General features: G+C 44.1%; 1 protein-coding gene across 1 annotated transcript; it reads left to right on the top strand.

Moving 5' to 3' along the window:
- The first annotated feature begins 6,393 nt into the window (after window positions 1-6,393).
- Window positions 6,394-20,431, top strand: LOC309374064 (solute carrier family 2, facilitated glucose transporter member 5-like). The gene is made up of 13 exons (XM_081918871.1): window positions 6,394-6,505; window positions 7,294-7,396; window positions 8,983-9,078; window positions 9,594-9,745; window positions 11,558-11,682; window positions 12,572-12,724; window positions 12,824-12,949; window positions 14,437-14,624; window positions 14,974-15,084; window positions 15,608-15,709; window positions 17,139-17,214; window positions 17,324-17,451; window positions 19,801-20,431. The coding sequence occupies exons 2-13, from the start codon at window positions 7,307-7,309 to the stop codon at window positions 19,966-19,968; spliced, it is 1,515 nt and encodes a 504-aa protein (XP_081774997.1). The 5' UTR covers window positions 6,394-6,505; window positions 7,294-7,306; the 3' UTR covers window positions 19,969-20,431.
- The last annotated feature ends 1,231 nt before the right edge of the window (window positions 20,432-21,662 follow it).

Genomic DNA, 21,662 nt, shown 5'->3' with positions numbered 1-21,662 from the left:
GGGACGGCCTTGTGTGTACAGATTGAGAGAGTATAACGTGTGTGTTTTAGTTTATCGCTTGTCCTTACATACTTTTGTTCTCATTATCTAACACCTTTCCCCATTTCAGCACTGGCTTTTCCCCAAAGTTGATTTATTCCATTGAAAGTTTCACAAGTTCTAATAGGTCACCAGCCTGTTTCTCATTCTCTGTGCCTCACATCTCGCCATTAAAGGCCAGTAAAATGCCCTGCTAGAGCTGTAAGGTATTGATTTGTGTTTGCCAACCTGGGTTAAAAGGTAATTATGCATTTTCAGAATGTTATAATAATTCACAATAAATACTTTTGTCGGGTTGCGTGAGTTGCAAAAATGATCTGCACTGTCTGTTCTATTACTCATTGTAATAAGGGGAGGGTGCCAAGAATACCCTCCCCATCTAGATGCTTTGATTATGAACAGCTGATGGGATTCACTGAGTCACTTTTCATTAGGCTTATAAAGATGCTTGGAATGTCCTTATTCACAATGGGACTGAAATGTTCTCTTGCACCTTACCAAGAGAACTGACATTTCAAAAACATACAGAGCAATGCAACAGCGGCTTAGAGCAGATACCCAGGGTCCTGCTTAGCAGAATTAACAGGATACCCCCACCCAAAACGTAGTTCCTTAACCACATATCAAGTAATATCATATCCAGAAGGGTTTCCCAAACTTCTGAGTTTTACCTCCACATTCACCTATAATAAATTGACTAGTGTGCTACAAATTTTCAAAGCATCTATTTCAAAGGTCTTTTGAATCCAAACTTTTATAATTAGTTAGTAAATCCATTTCTAGTTTGGTTATTATTGCACAGGTTTGTTTTTTAATTTATGGTTTTTCTTTGATGCAGATACTTCTTGTCAATGCTTTTGTAGCCTCCCAAAAGTTGGTAGGATTAGCGTTGTCATTGTCATTTTCCTTAAGCAAGGAAACATTGTCGAGTATTTCTGCTTGCCAAAATTGCACATTCATTTTGGACAGACAGGCGTTGATATTATAAATTACCCTTCTTAAGATAGAAGATGCTTCTACATGCCTCAGGCTTAGCAAATATAATTAAAAGACTTGTGGGTCACTTCACCTGTCTTCTGAATCCTGAGGGCTCCAAGTCTTTTATTGTACACACACACACACACACACACACACACACTTTTTCCTTAGCAGTAATGCTTTCCCCCCATCCTGGCTTCTGAACAAAAGGAATTGTGATATTTTGTGGAACGACTGAGAAGAATTTAGCTAATGGCTTTTAAGGCTGTTCAGTGATTTGCACTTAGAGCTAATGCAAAGCACAGAGAGATGTCTTCTTCTTCTTCTTCTTCTTCTTCTTCTTCTTCTTCTTCTTCTTCTTCTTCTTCTTCTTCTTCTTTTTCCTTTAATTGACCTTGCTATAGAAAACAGAACTCTTGGGTTTATTATTCTCTGCTATAAAACACTGCATGTTTCCACCACCAGACCTAGAACAACCTTGAAGGTAAGGCAGCTGAGGCTTGGACTAGGCTCTTATTATAGTGGTGCTCACAAGGCCTCAACCCCCACCTCTTTTAAGTAGTGGTGTATCACAAACAAAGGGTGTGAACTGTGAGCGAACAGGTTTGGGGATCAAAATCCCTGTCTGCCATTAAAATTCAGAGAGAGGGAACTAAGGCAGGCTGCAATTTCTTACCATCAGTCCCTACCCTTGCCACCTGATATAAAATAATAGTGATAATAAAGCCCAAATAGCTTGTATCCATTCTCTCTGAAAGATTGCATTCCCTCATATGAACCAGCCTTGGTTTTGAGATCTTCCAGGGAGGCCCCACTGTTGGTCCTACCACCATCACAGACTTCCTTGGTAGGAGCATACTTCTTCAGATATCTGAAGAAGTGTGCATGCACACGAAAGCTCATACCAAGAACTAACTTAGTTGGTCTTTAAGGTGCTACTGGAAGGAATTTTTTTTTGTTTTGACTATGGCAGACCAACACGGCTACCTATCTGTAACTGTTCCTTGGTAGGGACATGGGAGAGGGACTTCTTGGTAGAGGTTGCTACCCAACTGTGGAACTCTCTCCCTACAGAATTTAGACTAGCTCCCTTCTTGTCCTCCCTCCAGCAGGTGAATTATTTCTTGTCCCAACAGGTTTTTGGGAATTGTACTAGCACTGTTCAGTTTTTATTGTAATCTTCTGTATGTTTTTAATAGATAGATAGATAATGGGTAGATATAGAAAGATAGTTTATCAATGTTTAATTGTTTTTTAATGATTTTCCCCCCCTTTTTTTAGCTGTTCTTATTTTTATCTGTAAGCTGCCTTGAGTCCCTGTAAGGGGAAAAGGCAGGGCAATAACAACAACAACAACAACAACAACCATACCAGCAGGAAACCTCCCATCTAACCTGTGTCCCACATTGCCAGAGCATATATTTCCATGCTACTTCCTTTGTCTTTTCCAAAAATCAAGGCACCAGAGAATAGAACCACAGAACTGTAGAGTTGGAAGTAACTCAAAGGATTGTCTACTCAAACCCTCTGCAGTGCAAAAATCTCAACTAAAGCATCCATGAGAGATGGACATCCAACCTCTGCTTGAAAACCCCCTAGGAAGGAGAGCCCACCACCTCCTGAGGGAGACCATTCCACCGTCAAACAGCTCTTACTGATGTTCAGTCAGAATCTCCTTTCTTGTAACTTGAAGCCATTGGTTCGAGTCCTTACCCCACGGAGGAGGAGAAAGCAAGCTTTCTCCACCTTCCCTGTGATAGCCCTTGAGATATTTGAAGAGGGCTGTGTATCTCCTCTCAGTCTCCTCAGTTCCACCACCTCCAAGTGACTTGGCCTGCTGCAAAGCCCTCACTCACACACCACCACCACGGTTTGCTCTTCAAGAAAACAGTGATCGTCTGCTTCCATCTGCCCCTTGTATTTGTCAGTGTATCCCATCTGTTCCCCGATGCTTCCATCCCAGATGGCTATCAGCACTGACTGGCTTGAGGCAATTCTTTGAATACTGCCATGAATAACAGGAAGTTTGGAGCGTGTAATTTTTTATTTTAATCTGACCATTGAAGAGAATCATTATAAAATTCTTCCTTTTGATGATTTCTTTCTTTTAGCCATTTTTTTAGAAAAAGAAGAAAGACAGTATAGGAAAGGGTATGTGTGTGTTTAAGGAGATTGGTTGCTCCAAGGTTCCTTCATTTTTCTTTGATCTCTCACAAGTGTCTGGTGGCTGAAACCACATATTCCAACACTCCCAATCTATCAAGGATAGGTCTTGTTATTTTGTTACTTATCCCTAGTAAATCCTTGCCAGCAAATTCTTAAAGAAGCCGCAAGAAACTGTAGCTGTGATGAAAAGGGTTATATTTATTCAAATATAAGAAGAGAGAAGATATGCAAACAGTGAAACAATAAACCACAGTTACCGAAATCAAACTATAGTCTGGCCACTGGAATTTCCCTGCTCCCTGACTGGGAATGCATAGCACAAGATGAGAAATCCTGGTATACTTAAAATGACTTTATTGGGAATACACCATAGCTTGCAGGTAGGCCAGTCCTTTCTGCATTCTTCCCCCTGCCCCCCCCCCAAAAAAAGAGTTGCGAAAGAATACAGAAATGCCTAAAATTTGTCAGTCTCAATTCTTGTGTACAGATATGTTTTTAGAATAATTCCTCTGTTTGAAATAGGAATACAGTCTTATTTTGGTTCTCAAACACCTTGGTACTCATACGTTTTGGCTCCCGAATGTTGCAAACCCGGAAGTAGGTGCAAACCCGGTTTGCAAAGATTTTTCAGAAGCCGAATGTCTGATGCAGCTTCCACTTGACTGCAGGAAGCTCCTGCAGCCAATCGGAAGCCTCGCCTTGGTTTTCGAACAGTTTCGGGAGTCGAATGGACTCCAGGAATGGATTAAGTTCAAGAACCAAGGTACCACTGTACAATATATCTCATTATATTGGTGAAGACCATGACCAGGTGGCTGATTTTGCATGTTTAAAACTTGAATAAAAGATTGATAAAGAACACATTGTAAGACAATTCTGTAGGCCACCTCCCCACACTAGCTTTTAAATCAATAGAGAGGCTTCAGCAGAGTAAACCATTTCATGATATGCTTCTAACAACTGAGAGGTAAAGTGGCTGGAACACGACTGCTTGGAATGAGAATTGGAGCAATCTCAAAGCAGCAGTGGCGTAGCGTGGGTTGTCAGCACCTGGGGCAAGGCAAGTAATTTGCGCCCCCTAACCCGTGGATTTGCGCCCCCTAACCCTAACCTCCAGATGTTGCGCCCGGTGTGGCTGGGCCCCCCTGCACCCCCCACGCTACTCTACTGCAAAGAAGGTATCTGTTTTCAAATGGGAAAATGTTGGGGTTTACATATTTGAATGTAGCACTTTCAAAAGCTTCCCTGACATCAGGGGTGCCAACTTGAATAAAATATATTGGGGGGGGGGGCAGGTAAGCCTCCCTACACATGTCACGTGTCACGATGCACACACACCATTTGAATGGCAATGCCCACCAACTTTTTTGGGGGTGGCCCCCTCAAATATTTTATTGGGGGGGGGAGAAGACTCCTTGGCCCCTAGGAGTTGGCTCCTATGCCTAACATCACACTGTAATAATACTAATAATAATATAAAATTTTATTTATATCCCGCCCTCCCCAACCGAAGCCGGGCTCAGAGCGGCTAACAGCAATAAAAGTAACACAACATTCTAAAACCAATTCATTATAAAATCAGTTCAAAATCAAATTAATGGCAACCATTGGGCTAGAGTTCTATGAGGATTACCAAAGGAGGGGGTCAGACTGTGCCTTGGCCAAAGGTCTGGTGGAAACAGCTCCGTCTTGCAGGCCCTGCAGAAATATGTCAGGTCCTGCAGGGCCCTAGTCTCTTGTGACAGAGCATTCCACTGGATCGGGGTCACAGCCGAAAAAGCCCTGGCTATGGTTGAGGCCAGCCTAACCTCCCTGTGGCCCGGGACCTCCCAGGTGTTTTTGTTTGAAGACCGTAAGGCAGAGGCAGCCCTGTAGGTACCAGGGTCCTGCACCCGCTGGAGTTTCTGGGTCAGTCTCAAGGGCAGCCCCACGTAGAGTGAGTTACAATAATCAATTCTCGAGGTGACCGTCATGTGGATCACAGTGGCTAGGTCAGGGCGAGAGAGGTAAGGAGCCAACTGTTTAGCTTGGAGGAGATGAAAAAATGCCGCCTTTGTTATAGCTGTAATCTGTGCCTCCTAATAAGGATCCTATAAAAGTAGGTCAGTATGAGTTTATAACTCATGTTTGCTTGTTTGATAATGTATATCCCACCCTTCTTCCTAAAACAGCATCCATATTAAAATATGTCAGGGGTTCTTTAACTGCATTGCAGGAGGTTGGGTTAGATACTCCTTTGGGACCCATCCAACTCTCCCATTCAATGTTTCTATGAAAATAAATCAGTATTTAAAACACCTTTAAAATTTCAGTTGGAAAAGAAGGTTAAGGGATTATGTGGCTTGGCTAAGGCCATAAAGTCGTCGTTGTCTTCTTCTCTGGCGATCACTCGTAGCTGAGTAAGATTGTCTTCCATAAACACGGTTTTAACAATGAGTCCGTAAGTGACTGTGGAGGCCAATTCTGGATCCACACGTCCTTCCACAGTGGGGACATTAGTTTCCAGGTGGTAGTTGATCATGGTGTGGATTTGCCAAGCATGCCTTCCTCTTAGCACATTTCTTCCTTGCGTCCTGAGTTCGAATGTCTTCAAAGTCCATGACACCTTTGGTAAAGGCTGTTCTCCAATTGGAGTGCTCGCAGGCCAGTGTTTCCCAGTTGTCTGCGTTTATACTACATTTTTTTAGATTTGCCTTGAGACAGTCTTTAAACCTCTTTTGTTGACCACCAGCATTACGCTTTCCATTTTTAAGTTCGGAATAGAGTAGTTGCTTTGGAAGACAATCATCAGGCATCCACACAACATGACCAGTCCAACGAAGTTGATGTTGACGAATCATTGCTTCAACACTGGTGATCTTTGCTTCATCCAGTATACTATTAGTTCACCTGTCTTCCCAAGTTATTTTTTGGAGACACTGTTGATGGAATCTTTCAAGAAGTTGGAGATGGCGTTTGTAAGTGGTCCATGTTTCACATGCATACAGTAACGTTGGTATTACAATAGCTTTATAAACAAGCATTTTGGTTTCCCTGTGAATGTCCTGGTCCTCAAACACTCTGCACTTCAATCAATAATGGCAGGAGGACTTCTTGATTCAAAGCTCAGTCACCTTCCAGCTCTGCCACACCGGCAGCTAATCCGCATTCCATCATTGCATTGTGTCAACTTCCAACTGTCAACAGCTTTTCCTGGAACCTTCTGATGCCCTTCCCTTGATTGTCTCCCAGAATTCTCTTAGAGGTTCTGAAATGCCTTATTTCTACAGAACAGTTGTGCTAGGTTTAGTTCCCCCCTACTTACAAGTCACAGAAAGCTATGGTAAGTCCGGGTGCTCTTGGCCTATTCGTCTTCCATCCTGTGGGATCTACCCTCTGCATGGTTGAAGGGATTTTTCCAGGCAGATCTCATTACTTACCAGTTATCTGGCTGATCCTGTTGCCCGAATTAGGGCTGTGCACTGGATTCAGTCAAATCCCAAGATGAACTGGGTTGATTCAGGGGAGATGATTCAGGCTTCAGCCAGGTTGCATCAAGAGAGCCCCAGAATCACTCTGGGTCTGTTATTTATAGCCCAGCATTCAGGATATAGGTTCTAGAAGGGCAGTTTAAAAGTAATGTTTATTTGCATATTGTAAAGACACAGAAAAGGGTATCTATGTACTGAAAACACACTGGGATGCTTCACACAGTGCAGTTGATGGTAGATCACCCCAAAGGGGGAAATTCAGTTTGAGTAGGCCTTGCAGTGGTGGTCTTTGCCTGCCTTCCAATCTCCCCATTTGAATAGCTAACACGATGCCCTCATGCTTAGAAGATTTCATTCCACACTACTTTTAGGGAGACTCCAGGGAGATTTGGAAATTGGATGATAAGGGAGAGCCTCATGGCAATAATTAACCCCTGTATCATGGCAGCAGCTCTTTAAAGGGGGGGGGTCAGCTGAGCAGAGGAGTGTATTCTGTCTTAGCTGGGAAGACCCTAGGGAGGCTGTAAGCTGGCCATCACAGAGACAAATAAGTGCCTTGCCTCCATACCTTGCTTAGGGACTTCCTGCATGCATCTGATCAGCTGCCTTCTACCAACAACACTATCTTATTTTCCCCCAGGTGAGCCTTTTTTATGACTTCTACTCAGGAAACCATGGACAAAAAGGAGGCGCCAACTAGTAAAAAACCCAAGAAACGAGTGAGGCTGGAGGCTGCATTCAAGGTACTGGGTTTATAACACATTGAAAATCAAAGTTTCTGTGTAATTGTTTCCCAGGTTTCAGATACAGCATTACTTATCAGCTAATAGTACAGTTTGGTTCATAATATATTGGGTGGGGTCCAGAAATAATCATGGTGAAAGTAGTCCCACTGGACTCATTTCAACGGGTCTTCTTTAAGCATGACTAAGTCTGAATCTGATCACTGCAGATGGTGACAGCAGTCACGAAATTAAAAGACGCCTGCTCCTTGGGAGAAAGGCGATGGCAAATCTAGACAACATCTTAAAAAAGCAGAGACATCACCTTACCAACAAAGGTCCGTATAGTAAAAGCTATGGTTTTCCCAGTAGTGATGTATGGAAGTGAGAGCTGGACCATAAAGAAGGCTGATCGCCAAAGAATTGATGCTTTTGAATTATGGTGCTGGAGAAGACTCTTCAGAGTCCCATGGACTGCAAGAAGATCAAATGTATCCATTCTTAAGGAAATTAGCCCTGAGTGCTCACTGGAAGGACAGATCCTGAAGCTGAGGCTCCAATACTTTGGCCACCTCATGAGAAGAGAAGAAACCCTGGAAAAGACCCTGATGCTGGGAAAGATGGAGGGCACTAGGAGAAGGGGACGACAGAGGACGAGATGGTTGGACAGTGTTCTCGAAGCTACAAACATGAGTCTGACCAAACTGCGGGAGGCAGTGGAGGACAGGAGTGCCTGGCGTGCTCTGGTCCATGGGGTCACGAAGAGTCGGACACTACTAAACGACTAAACAACAAGTCTGAATCCAACCCATTATACTACAGTATTATTTTTCAAGTTTTAAAAAAAGTTTTATTTACATTATTTAAGTGATTTTGCTAATATTTAATTTCCTTCACTAAATTGTTTTTCCAGGTCTGGTTTTAGGCAGATTTTAAATGGGTTTTCTGTTGTTGAGTTTGTTCTGGCTTTGATAGGGTTTTATTTGCATTTGTGTTGCTTATAGTCAATATTTGTTTATTTCTGTTTATTTATTTGTTTTTAATCTTGCATTTGGTGTTTTACTAATGTTGAAAACTGTTCAGGGAAATAAGTAAACAATCATAATCAGATTTCTCCATCTTTAAATCCCTGGTATCTTCAGAACTCCAAGTGGCCTCTTAGTATCAAAGACTCCTTGGGATGATAAAAAACCCCAACTAAGTTAGTTCTTGGTATGAGCTTTCGTGTGCATGCACACTTCTTCAGATCTGAAGAAGTGTGCATGCACACGAAAGCTCATACCAAGAACTAACTTAGTTGGTCTTTAAGGTGCTACTGGAAGGATTTTGTTTTGTTTTGACTATGGCAGACCAACATGGCTACCTATCTGTAACTGGAATCCTTGGGATGATGATGATGATGATTTTGGATTGTTACATCTCCACAAAAGTTGTAATTGTCAAGGAATATCTGCATGTCCACCAAATGTACCTCCCTTGAGGACTGAATGCACCTTTGTCTTTATTCTATCTTTCTGCTTCTTGGTTGTAAATACACCTAATTAACAAGAAAGAAATGCAAGTATTTTGCCCTGTCTCATCACAGTATCTCCTACTTCTTTCTGTAGGACTTGTCAATAACACTTCTTTGGGTGTTGTTTGCTGCCTGCCTCCTGTCTGCAACCTATGGTTACAACATCTGGCTGATCTACTCCCCTTCTGTGGTACAAATGGCTTCTTTTATTTTGTGGGCTGTGTTCCCCAAGGGGTAATTTGTTGTGCCTCTGAAAGTGGAGGTAAGCCATAGCTATTGTGGCTAGCAGTCACTGACAGTCTAATTCTACATGAGTTTGTCCAAGTTAGTGACTGTCAGTGCCATCAACAGCAACTGTGCTGCTTGAAGGAGTGCTTTCTTTTGACTCTCCTGAATCTTCCAACATTTAGATCCATTGGATTTCCTCAATTTCTGGTGTTATAAGGGAGGGAGGGGGAGACAAAATAGCATAAACATTTGTAAATTTAGAGAAATCCACACTTAAAGGTGGTTGAATTTTCATGAGGACTTCAAAAACATCACAAACTGATATGGACCGGAAGAGGACCGAATTTAAGAAGGGACAAATGAGAAATTGAGAGAGATTGACAGACTCTCCTATCCCTGGTCACAACCGTTGAGATTCTGCTGTCATGTGATGTGTAGTGCTGTCCTAACATCGACTTTTCTGTGCTTCTCTCCTAGCTCATAAAAGACTTTTATAACGTAACCACTTTCCCCCCGAAGATGAACCCCAACATCAAGTTATTCTTGATGTCCTCCTCCATCGCTTTATATCCACTGGGAGGTACATTTGGGGCACTTCTGATTGGCGTCCTGGAGGATAGATGTGGCAGGTATAGACAGAATCATGACTGATGAACTGCATGCCCTAGGCTGGTGAGAAGTGAGGGAAAATGAGTTGCTTCTGACCTACATGCCCTGATCTGTCTCATTGCTCACCACCACAGATACCAAATGGCCCATGAAGGGGGAGGAGGTCACAAGAAGAGCATAAGATGGGCCCTGCTGGATCAGGCCAAAGGCCATCTAGTTCCAGCATCTTGTCCTCACGATAGCCTACAGGTGCCCATAGAATGTCTGCAGATGCCTATGGAAAGCCCACAAGACAGCTACTAATAACTTAAGAAAGCTTTCCCTGAAGTGTTACCCAATTCTATAATGGAATACTACCTGTAGAACTCCTGAAATGTTTCTTATTGTTCTTAGATTCTTGAGGCAGTATCTTTTGTATTTTGTTTTATCGTCTGTGGCTTTGATAGCTTTTGGCCGCAACGTGGTTATAAATCTGCAAGATGAATGGAAATAGAATCATAGAATTGTAGAGTTGGAAGGGATCACAAGGGCCATCTAGACCAACCCCCTGCATTGCAGGAATCTTTGGCCCAATGTGGAATTCAATCCCACGGCCCTGTGATTAAGAGTCTCATTCTCTACTCACTTTAAAAAGCATGCTCTGGGTGCCTCCCCACACTTGTAACCACCATCAACTGGTCTGCGATCCCCATAGTGACTCAAATAGTTGAGGATATAGCCACCAGGGCTAAGTAAAGTTTCAAAGTTCTAGGCAGACAAGAAAGGAAGATAAGACAGGATCAGCACCTTGGAGAGGGACCAAGCAGTAAGCTTCAGGGCAGGCATACACAAACTCAGCACTCCAGATGTTTTGGGACTACAACACCCATCATCCTTAGCTAACAGGACCAGTGGTCAGGGATGATGGGAGTTGTAGTCCCAAAACATCTGGAGGGCTGAGTTTGCCTATGCCTGCTTCAGGGGAAGTGAGGAAATACAGTTGCTGCAGACCTACATCTCTGCAGTAGCATCTAATAACTGGCCTTATGATATACCCTTTAGAAAGGTAGCTCATAGTTAGAGTATAAGCTTCCATGTAAATGATCCCAAGCTCTGCACCCCTCGCGGGAACATAGCAGGGTTGCAAAAGCCAACTTACTAGACCTCATGGAAACATGTGAGCAATGTCTGCTGAAATCCTAGAAAGAGCTTGGATCATTTTAAAGTGCTTAACAGTAGGGCAGTCAGTGCCTTGCAGGTCTCCACCCATAACTAGCATAATGTTTCTCACAGGTACACACGGAGTCCAGACCGTTGTTAACATTAAAAAACAATCAAGTTTATTTTATAGGCATGAACAAGCTTATGGTTTCAGTTAATTTTTCTTGGCAGTTTCTTAATTTTAGTTCCTTAACTGTCCTATTAGTTCCTAACAACTTCAAACTGATTATCCCATCTATCTATCTGACTCCACCTAACAGTTCCTCTCACCACACCACTCAACCAACCCACAGACTTATATCCTCCCTCTTCCTTCTCCAACTCCCAACCCTCAACTGACTTTCACACAACACCCACTCTAACTCCCCCTATCCGTTTCCACTGGCCAATCACATCACACTCATTTTAACCCTTTCCTTATGACCCACCTAGGAGGCAAACGCCACACCCAGCATATCAATGGCAGATCTCCACCCATAACTAGCAAAGCACAGAACTAAGTATCCATAGAAAGCTGAAGGCCTTATTGCAATTCCATAGCTGCTCTCCTACTGCTGCTCTTTGGGTGGTATCATATCTTCACTAGCAAATCCCAACCCACACAAACTTTTCTGCTTTCCTTGTCTTTTCAGGAAAGGTACTTTGATTATTACTAACGTTTTGTCCATTCTCTCTGCTGTACTGATGGGTTGCACACATGAGGTAACTACATATGAATTCAAAATGGTTGCACGCTTGGTGACTGGAATATGCTCAGGTGAGTCAGGGTACTGGATTGAGTGATTATTATTATTATTATTATTATTATTATTATTATTATTATTATTATTAAAAACATTGCGTGGCAAGTCCCCTCCCCCCATGAGAAATGAAGACACTGGACACATTGTTTAAGGTTAATGGGCATAAAAAGGCCACAACTTTATTGATTACAGAATTGAAAGGTATTGGCCTTAGGCATTGCCTCCTATCATCTACCCGGCATGGAGACCAGGATGGGTTGTCCACAAGCCGTGGGAGTCCTGTTGAAGTATGCCAACTAGGATCCCACGGGTGTCACCGCTCGGGGGTGTACCGGAGGCCCTTACCTCCCTAGGTTTCGGACAAGGCAACGCCCCCCGGAGTCCTCTACCGGACTACCCTTTCCATTGGGGAAGGTGATGGCGCTTCCTTCCCCCCGTTCATTTGCATAACAATTAACCCCTGCCAATGCCTAACCGCCAATACCGAGGAAGTTGTGACGTTTGCTACGAGGTAGGCAAAAAAACCAAAAGGCTTGAAGTGTGCCAACTTGGAAAAATTCCTACCAGGCCCCTTGCGGCGACCAACCGAAGTCCATAGCAAGGTCATAGGTCCTGGGAGGAGGGTTTAGCCCGCAACCCCCTCTCCTCCTAGGAGGAAACGACTTTCCCATAACATGCTGTTACCTGCTGTGTCTCTGCATCATTTAACACAGTGATGTCTCATGCAGATCAAAAAGAACTGGTTGCCATTTTGCATACCTTCATGGGGAACATTTTGTGGTGCTGAACAATTCCTGTTACTTCCCACTAGGGCCTCCTATTCAACGTGGAGATAATCAGATGTTTATATACATCATGTTACATGCAGATCATGAATTATCCCTTGATTTATCATCTAACCAGGAATAATCTACAGTGCTGTTCCCATATACATTGGCGAGATATCGCCTGTAGAGCTGCGAGGATGCATAACCATGACGGCCAACTTCTTTTTTTCCATTGGTGTCTTGTTGGCTCAGACCCTGGCTCTTCGGGAAGTCCTGGGGAATGAAAGAGGTAATTTAGAGAAGAGCACCCTCTGCTGTATAGCAGATCAGAAGCACAATCCCCATTGGTTTATTGTTCTCAATATCATCAGTTACCCTTCTTGCACAGGTTGGCCGATTCTGATGTGCTTTGCTGGGGTCATGCCAGCGTGTCAGGTCTTCCTACTGCCCTTCATTCCTGAAAGTCCTAGGTACTTATACATTCAGAAGAAGGATGAAGATGGTGCAAGAGAAGGTACAATACTATCAATTGTAGTGGGACCTTTAGGAGTGGACACCGTGCAAAACTCCTGTGTTCATTCCCGGGCAACTCATATTTAGGATCCCATTAGGAATGGTGGATAGCTTTACAATACTTTGAACTGTACTGGGACCACTGGGTGTGGGCAGTGTACACAGTGGGGGGGTACTCCAAAAGCCTGAAGAAAATTTGCCTATCCCATCAGACAAGGGTAGGGAACTTTTTCAGCTCCAGGGGCCAGTGGGCCAATGTTGACATGTGGATGGGTCAAGCTACCTGTCAATCCCATAACATCCTGATGACATCACATGGTTGATGGGTGGGTTGCCCCCCCCCCCCCACAGGTCAACATCTCCCATTTGAGCATGGGAAAGTGTTTCGCCTACCTTTTTAAAGATTGCTGGAGCCGTCTTTTAAAGGTGGAGTAGCAGAAAGACCCAATCACTCTCCTGAGCACAGTGGTAAGTAAACTCACTTTCAACAGGGGAGTGGGAAACCCTGCTTACCGCTGAGTGCAGCTGCACCAGAGAGTTTGCTGCTCAACAAGATCGCTCCCCCTTTGCCTCGGATGATATAAAGGAGGAGCAATCCTGCTTAGTGTTTGGTCTCTGCTTTGCCCAGTGTGGTGATCACACAGGGTCCCTGGACGTTTGACGGTCTATTGACCCTGTGCCACCACTGTAATTGCTTTCTTCGCTGCCACCAACCCGTTTCTCACTGGTACACACGGAGTCCAGACAGTTGTTAACATTAACAAATAATCAAGTTTATTTTATAGGCATGAACAAGCTTATGGTTTCAGTTAATTTTTCTTGGCAGTTTCTTAATTTTAGTTCCTTAACTGTCCTATTAGTTCCTAACAACTTCAAACTGATTATCCCATCTATCTATCTGACTCCACCTAACAGTTCCTCTCACCACACCACTCGACCAACCCACAGACTTATATCCTCCCTCTTCCTTCTCCAACTCCCAACCCTCAACTGACTTTCACACAACACCCACTCTAACTCCCCCTATCAGTTTCCACTGGCCAATCACATCACACTCATTTTAACCCTTTCCTTATAACCCACCTAGGAGGCAAACGCCACACCCAGCATATCAATGGCTCTCAACAACCAGCTGGCTGTTGGGCACTTCGTGAGCTGCACAAAGTAGTTTTGGTCAAGCCCTGCCCTTTTGGTCAGGCCCCTCCCTTGCCTGTTTGGCATTCGGGTGGGCACAGCTTGCCCAAAATAACTTCGTTGGCTAAGCTGGGAACCTCAGTGGGGCAAGAGTGACCCGCAGGCTGGAGATTTCTTACTCCTATCATGGGATCTCAGCACTCCATCATTATTGTATCATTCCTTTTATCCTGATGTTGTGATTAACACAGGGGCTTTGCACTGCCTTTAATTGGGTGTTTAAAAAACTTCATTTCCACTGACCCCTTTGCTTATTTGGGAAGTCACCTCCTTTCTGCCTCTACTCCCACCTAGCCTTGCAGATGTTGAGAGGACGGGAAGACGTGGAGGATGAGATGGACGAGCTCCGCGAGGAGTTCTTTGCTGCGAAGGCAGAAAAGCCCTTGAACACGCCCAAATTGCTCTGGAAGAGAAGCCTGCGATGGCAAGTCATCACTGTAATTACCTTGATGGCTTCCCAGCATCTCACTGGAGTCATTGCGGTAAGAGAGATGCAGGCCAAGGTGTTCTGAGGTTGAGTCAGGTGAAACAAAGACTTGTTTTGAACACAAAGTTCACAGGCGATGACACCAGTCATTCATGCTGTGTATCTAGGGAGATGGTCATGTTCTCTGCACTCGGTTGATATTCTGTTCTCCAGGTCTGCAACTATCAAGCACCCCAGCACTTTTAATAATTAAATCATTACAGTTTTAATTGATTGTACTTCTTTTAACATTTGATGTTCTCAGCCATGGACTCCACTGGGAGGGAGGGTGGGACAGAAATGTAATAAACAAATAAACAAATTACTTTGAGCTAAAACCTCTGATTGTTCTGGTCTAATTTCAGACTTACTATTATTCAGAGAGAACCTACACGTATACACATATGGGAAAAGACAATGTCCGCTTCATGAGTATAGCTACCACTGTGAGTTTCCTCCTGGCAAACATATTTTCGGTAAGCATCTTCCGACTCCTCTCTCTCTCATCTTAGCTCATTCGATAGAGCATGAGACTCTAAAATTTCAGGGTTGTGGGTTTAAGCCACACAAAGATTCTTGCATTGCAGAGGGTCGGACTAGATGATCCCTGTGGTCCCTCCCAACTGTACAATTATTGGATTCTAAGGTTTCATCACCATACATTTAATGCACATGGCTTCTCCCCAAGGAACCATCGGTGCTGTAGATTATCCTTCTTGGAGCTGCAGTTCCTGGTACCCATAGGCACCAACTCCTTAGGGCTGACTTGTCTTCAGCCCCCTCAATATTGTTGATCAGGGGGCTCAGCACCCCCCCAATACTGAGGGGGTGGAGGAGGCCAAGCGCTGAGTGGACTGTGGTGCAGCATCAGTGGCAGGCTCTTCTGGAGCGAAAGAGAGGAGCAGCCATGGCCACTGAGGGGACAGTGAGCAAGCAATGATTTATGAACCTTGGCCAGGCAAGTGTTTGAACTGCTTCTTTTCCTCTTTCTCTCTCTAGATGTCTTTAGTTGATTCTGTGGGGCGGAAGATTCTGCTTCTCTCTGGCTTTGGCATCTGTGGCATCCTCTGTGTTCTGTTAGCAATTACTGTGGAATTGCAGGTGGGCAATTCAAAAAGTTTGGGCATCTGTATAGCCATTTGAACCTGGGCACCCTCCCCTTTAGTATGTGCAGAGTAACTGGTAGCCATTGTTAGCCTTCTCCTCCATGAACTAGTCTAATCCCCTTTTAAAGCCATCCAAGCTTGTGGCCATCACTGTGGGGAGTGAGTACCATAGTTCAACTGTGTGCTGCAAGAAGGACTTCCTTTTTTCTGTCCTGAATCTTCCAATATTCAGTTTCGTTGGAAGTCCAATGCATACTCTGAAATTTAAATTCCAGTAGGTTTGTGTGTGAAAGCTTCAAGATGTGGGTGATAAGGAATTGCAGATTTTTCCTGGAAAAGTCAATAATAATAATAATAATAATAATAATAATAATAATAATAATAATAATATTTATACCCCGGCCATCTGGATGAGTTTCCCCAGCCACTCTGGGCGGCTTCCAATCGAATGTTAAAAACAATACAGCATTAAATATTAAAAACTTCCCTAAACAGGGCTGCCTTCAGATGTCTTTTAAAGATAAGATAGCTACTTATTCCCTTCACATCTGAAGGGAGGGCATTTCACAGGGCGGGTGCCACTACTGAGAAGGCCCTCTGTCTGGTTCCCTGTAACCTCACTTCTCGCAATGAGGGAACCTCCAGAAGGCCCTCAGCGCTGGACCTCAGTGTCCGGGCTGAACGCTGGGGGTGGAGACGCTCCTTCAGGTATACAGGACCAAGGCCATTTAGGGCTTTAAAGGTCATCACCAACACTTTGAATTGTGCTCGGAAATGTACTGGGAGCCAATGCAGATCTCTCAGGACCGGTGTTATATCGTCCTGGAAACCACTCCCAGTCACCAGTCTAGCTGCCACATTCTGGATTAATTGCAGTTTCCAGGTCACCTTCAAAGGTAGCCCCACGTAGAGCGCATTGCAGTAGTCCAAGCGGGAGATAACTAGAGTATGCACCACTCTGGCGAGACAGTCCCTGGGCAGGTAGAGTCTCAGCCTGCGTACCAGATGGAGCTGGTAGACAGCCGCCCTGGACATAGAATTAACCTGCGCCTCCATGGACAGCTGTGAGTCCAAAATGACTCCCAGGATCATGCATTTTGATTTTCCCCATTACAAGGGATCTCACAGGGGCTTTGCTCTTGATTTTCTGTGGCACCTGCTGCATTCCGTGGGCCAGCAGTGCTGTGGGAAAAGACATGGAAATTGTAAAGAAGGGGCCATCATTGAAGATCAAGGGGGTAATCAGTGTGGTAGACCCCAAACTCCCATCATCCTCAATCAGCATGGTGAAATGGACAGGGATGACCGGAGTTGTGGCTTCGCAACTTGTGGAAGGCACCATGTTGGCTACCCCTGCTCTATGTAAATGGTAGTTAGGAACTTTAATAATACATAACTGACATATACCCAACTTTCCCTAACAGGACACCATAAGTGAGATGGCGTATTTCAGCACAGTTTTTATTCTCCTATTTCTCCTTGCACAGTGCATTGGCCCAAGTAAGTACCCAGCTCCATGGAGGATGTAAAGGATATGAATAGGAAAGATAAATTACTGAGTCAGTGAAAACGTTGTATTCAATGTTCTGAATCCTTTCTCTCTCCCAAGATTCAACTCCGTGTCTAATTGTATTGGAGCTGTTCCTTCAGACATCGCGGGCCTCAGGCTTTGTGATTGCGGGCTTTGTGCACTGGTTCATGAACTTTGTATCAGGAGTGCTTTTTTATCACACAGAGGTGAGTGATTTTGATGGTCAGTTTTGACGGGGAGGTCGTGGTTTGCTTTAGGGCTGTGCAGCAGATTTGGCTGAGGCCTGAAACAAATTGGGCCTATTTGGAGGGACTCAGTTTTTGGATGAGTCAGGTTCGGACAGCCACAGTTCACTGCAGGTCACATTGCGTGGCCCAGAACAATCCATGGCTGTTGGGGGTGGGGAATTAGGCAAGAAGGAGAGGCAGGCAGGGTGGGGGGAAACTGCATGACTGCTGGATGCTTCCTCCTCCCCACATGACCCCTTCCGCTCAACAGCTGGGTATGGGTGTTACTGTGCAAGCAGCTTTCCTTTAGGATCTGGGTGTCAGGAGTGAGCCAGCAATAAATCACACTCTGCATGTTGGAGTTAACTCATTATTACCAGGTACACTACAGACTTGGTTGAATGTCAGGCCTAATGAGCAGAAGAGTTCATTCCCTGTGGTCTTACTCCATGATAAGAAGAAGAAGAAGAAGAAGAAGAAGAAGAAGAAGAAGAAGAAGAAGAAGAAGAAGAAGAACAACAACAACAACAACAACAACAACAACAACAAGTTGATTAAAATACAATTTAAAAAACAAGATTAAAATACAACATTAAAACATTAGGATGCAGCCTCTTCACAGGAGGAGAAAGGAAAAAGAAAGAGGGGAAGGGAATCAAACTGATTCTAAGCCAGAGGCCAGGTGGAACAACTCTGTCCTGCTACCCCTTCAGCTTCTGGCATCTCCTCTTCCCAGCCTTCTCCCTGTGACCACTCATCGTCATCCCACCACCACTCCCTGGGCTCTGAGCTTTCCTTGGTGCTTCCTCAGCTTGTTCCTCCCACCATTCCTCTGTGCCCAACCAGTCCATGACACCGGGGATGGGGTGGCACCCTGGTCTCGGTAGGGAGAGGGGAAGGAGACAGAAGATTCCTTCCCGCACCCAACTCCTGACTTCGTGTTTAGAAAGGCTTTTAAAACCCTAATTAAACATTAGCCCTGGCCACAAATGTATTCAGGAACAGATTGTGGTGAGGAGTTGGTCCCCAGGTTGACCCTGGATTGGAACCATAAAACAGATGGCCAGTGGTTTGCACTGGTAAATTAATCCCAGCCACATGTAGCACCAGTACCTCCCCCTCTAATTAAATCCACCCAATTATAAAGCAATATGGTTGTCCCCCCCCCCATTTGCTTGCCCCTAGAAGCTTTAAGCTGTGAAGCAGTTTATAAATTTCTGGGTTGTTTTCTTTTGATGCCATATAAAGCACCAAAGCTAACAAGTCAGTGTGCAAACAGATTCCTTCATCTGCCCCAACTGCAACAAAACATGCCTCTCCCATATTGGTCTCTATAGTCACAGCAGACACTGTAACTGTCCAGCAGTTTGGCTTCACTCACCTACCCACCCCAAGGCACATCTGAGACAAATGGATGCCAACTATTGCATTGTGGACTGGGGCTCAGAGCTACTGTGTAGGGGCCCATGTTTTGGTGCCTTCTGCAGTAGTGATGTATGGAAGTGAGAGCTGGACCATAAAGAAGGATGATCGCCAAAGAATTGATGCTTTTGAATTATGGTGCTGGAGGAGACTCTTGAGAGTCCCATGGACTGCAAGAAGATCAAATGTATCCATTCTGAAGGAAATCAGCCCTGAGTGCTCACTGGAAGGACAGATCCTGAAGCTGAGGCTCCAATACTTGGGCCACCTCTTGAGAAGAGAAGACTCCCTGGAAAAGACCCTGATGTTGGGAAAGATGGAGGGCACAAGGAGAAGGGGACAACAGAGGACGAGATGGTTGGAAAGTGTTCTTGAAGCTACGAACATGAGTTTGGCCAAACTGTGGGAGGCCTGGCATGCTCTTGTCCATGGGGTGACGAAGCGTTGGACACGACTAAATGACTAAACATCAACACAGTCATGGAAGGGTATAGCAATATCTAAATTCAGGCTGTGTGATTGGTGGGCCATGTCTAACCTCTGGATTGCTTTTTTGACATGTCAGTACCAGCATATTTTACTTCTCCAGACTCCATATCAAAACCTGACATCCATAAACTGACTGGGTTGAAGAATTCACACTGATTCTGTAGCCTAACCTAAAGCTTCCCCAGACTGACCGTCATCCCCCTCTTTCAGAGTGTGAATGAGGATCTAAACACAGAAACACATACACCATGTGCATGATAGATAAGTAAATAAGCTTCCACGATATGCTCATATCTCTCTCTCTCTCTCTCTCTCTCTCTCTCTCTCTCTCTCTCTCTCTCTCTCTCTCTCCCCCTCTCCCCCTCTCCCCCTCTCCCCCTCCCCACCCAACCTCCCCCATTTCCTTCCCAACGCTAGAAGTCGATTGGATCCTACTGCTTTCTGCTTTACTTCCCTATCTGCCTAGCCACCTTTTTGTTCATCTTGAAGTTTCTCCCAGAAACCAAGAAGAGGACCTTTGTGGATATCAAGAGAATCATGTTGCTGCGGTCAGTCAAGAAGGTCTCAGCCACGGTGGTTGATTAGAAACTCAAGAATCACCCTATGCAGTTATTTAGTTGGGATTTTTTTCTTTTTGTTTTTGAATTTCCAAACAAACGATTCTAAGAAAGCTCTTATTGATATCCTCCAGTTGCCTTAGTTCAGCTAATGTAGTAATAATATAAGATTCCCTGCTGATCTAAAAACCAGTCTTCTTCTTTTTTACATTCAGTCTTACCTGTGAAAACAGGGACAAACTGAGAAAGCACTACATCTTATTAGCTGCCATCTTTTCAATGTTTTGGCTGAGTCAAAATATATGGAGATAGGGATGGGCAGTAGCTCAGTGGGTTTACAGGAAAGAGGTCCTAGGGTGAACCCTGAGAACTTCCAGGTGGAGCTGGGAAGGATTTTAACCAGAAGACCCAGAGAACTGCTGCGAGTCCTTGCAGGTAGTATTGGACATACCAGTTGCCCAGCTTCAGCATAAAACAGCTTCCTCTGTTCATTGATTGTTATCTTAATGGCTTTGTTTGAGCTGCTTGTGTACAGAAATGGATACATTGGGGGGCAACTTGCTTGCAAAAATGTGCTCTCAGGCAAAATTGCATACACGATGTGCATTTTAGGAGAAATGCATGCTAAATTGCTGGGAAATTTTCATTAGGCAAAGGGAATGTGGTGAACTGAACCTAAGACTGGAATAATGAAATATATGTATAAACTGAAATTCATCATCCCTAGGGACACTTCTAAATTTCATTTTCTGAGTTTCATATTTAAATATATAACAAATCAGTTTGTCAGAGAAGTGTTTACCCACCTCTGCTTTCTGTGACTGGTAAATGGCTCTGTTTTTAACAGATTTTTGTCTTTTTGAGATGCCTTTGTTTGTTTGTTTGTTTAATACTCTGCCTATCTCCCGGTTCAGCACCCAAAGGGGGACATAGGATGAATGAAAACAGCTAAAAACACACACTATTAAAAAGAACACTGAAAACACTGAAAACCTTTTAAGCACACAAGTCAATGTACAACACTCATCCTCAGAAAACCCAGCCGTAACAGTAACTGAGCACCCGAAGGCCTGTCTCAACAACAACAGCAACAATTGTTTGTCTACCGGTGAAAGGAAAGCAATGGGTGGGGGGCAGGCCCTAGCTTCCCATGGAAGGGAGTCAACTCCACAATCTGAGAGCAGCTACCAAGGAGGCCTTATCTGCTGTTAACATATCACCAGCATGGTTTGTCTGTAATGTCTCTTTTAATGGTTCAGTTACATCCCTGGGAATTTTAAAAGCTAGATTTCTAAGTCACACCTTGTCTCTTAATGCATAATGTATGTAAAATGGACACACACAAATACTAAACTGCCATTTCACAGGCTTATGACATATGTTTTGGACAGATGATAATAGATCATTGGACAACTGTTGTTCCCACCCCAACTCCAAATCTTTTCAGCCTAAAGAGTTAATGCTACATTGGGCTTTAAAAGAGGATGCCATACAGAATACAACAGTCTTCAGCAATATGTAATGAGAATGTTGCCCCACATTGATCCTTGGAATGAGAAAAAAATGGTTGTCACAGTATTTCCCAGTGCAAACTTTTGAGCGGTGTTGAACATGAATGAACCCTGTAGATCCATCCAATGAGAAAATGAGCAACACAGTCTATTGACAAATCTAGAAACCAATCGCACACATATGACAACTTACACACTTTGTGCCATTCCT

Source organism: Podarcis melisellensis (genome assembly GCF_964234715.1).
Source record: "Podarcis melisellensis genome assembly, chromosome: 7".
Lineage (NCBI taxonomy): Eukaryota > Metazoa > Chordata > Lepidosauria > Squamata > Lacertidae > Podarcis > Podarcis melisellensis.
The sequence above is the reverse complement of the archived record's forward strand: the minus strand, read 5'-3'. Positions and strand labels throughout refer to the sequence as shown.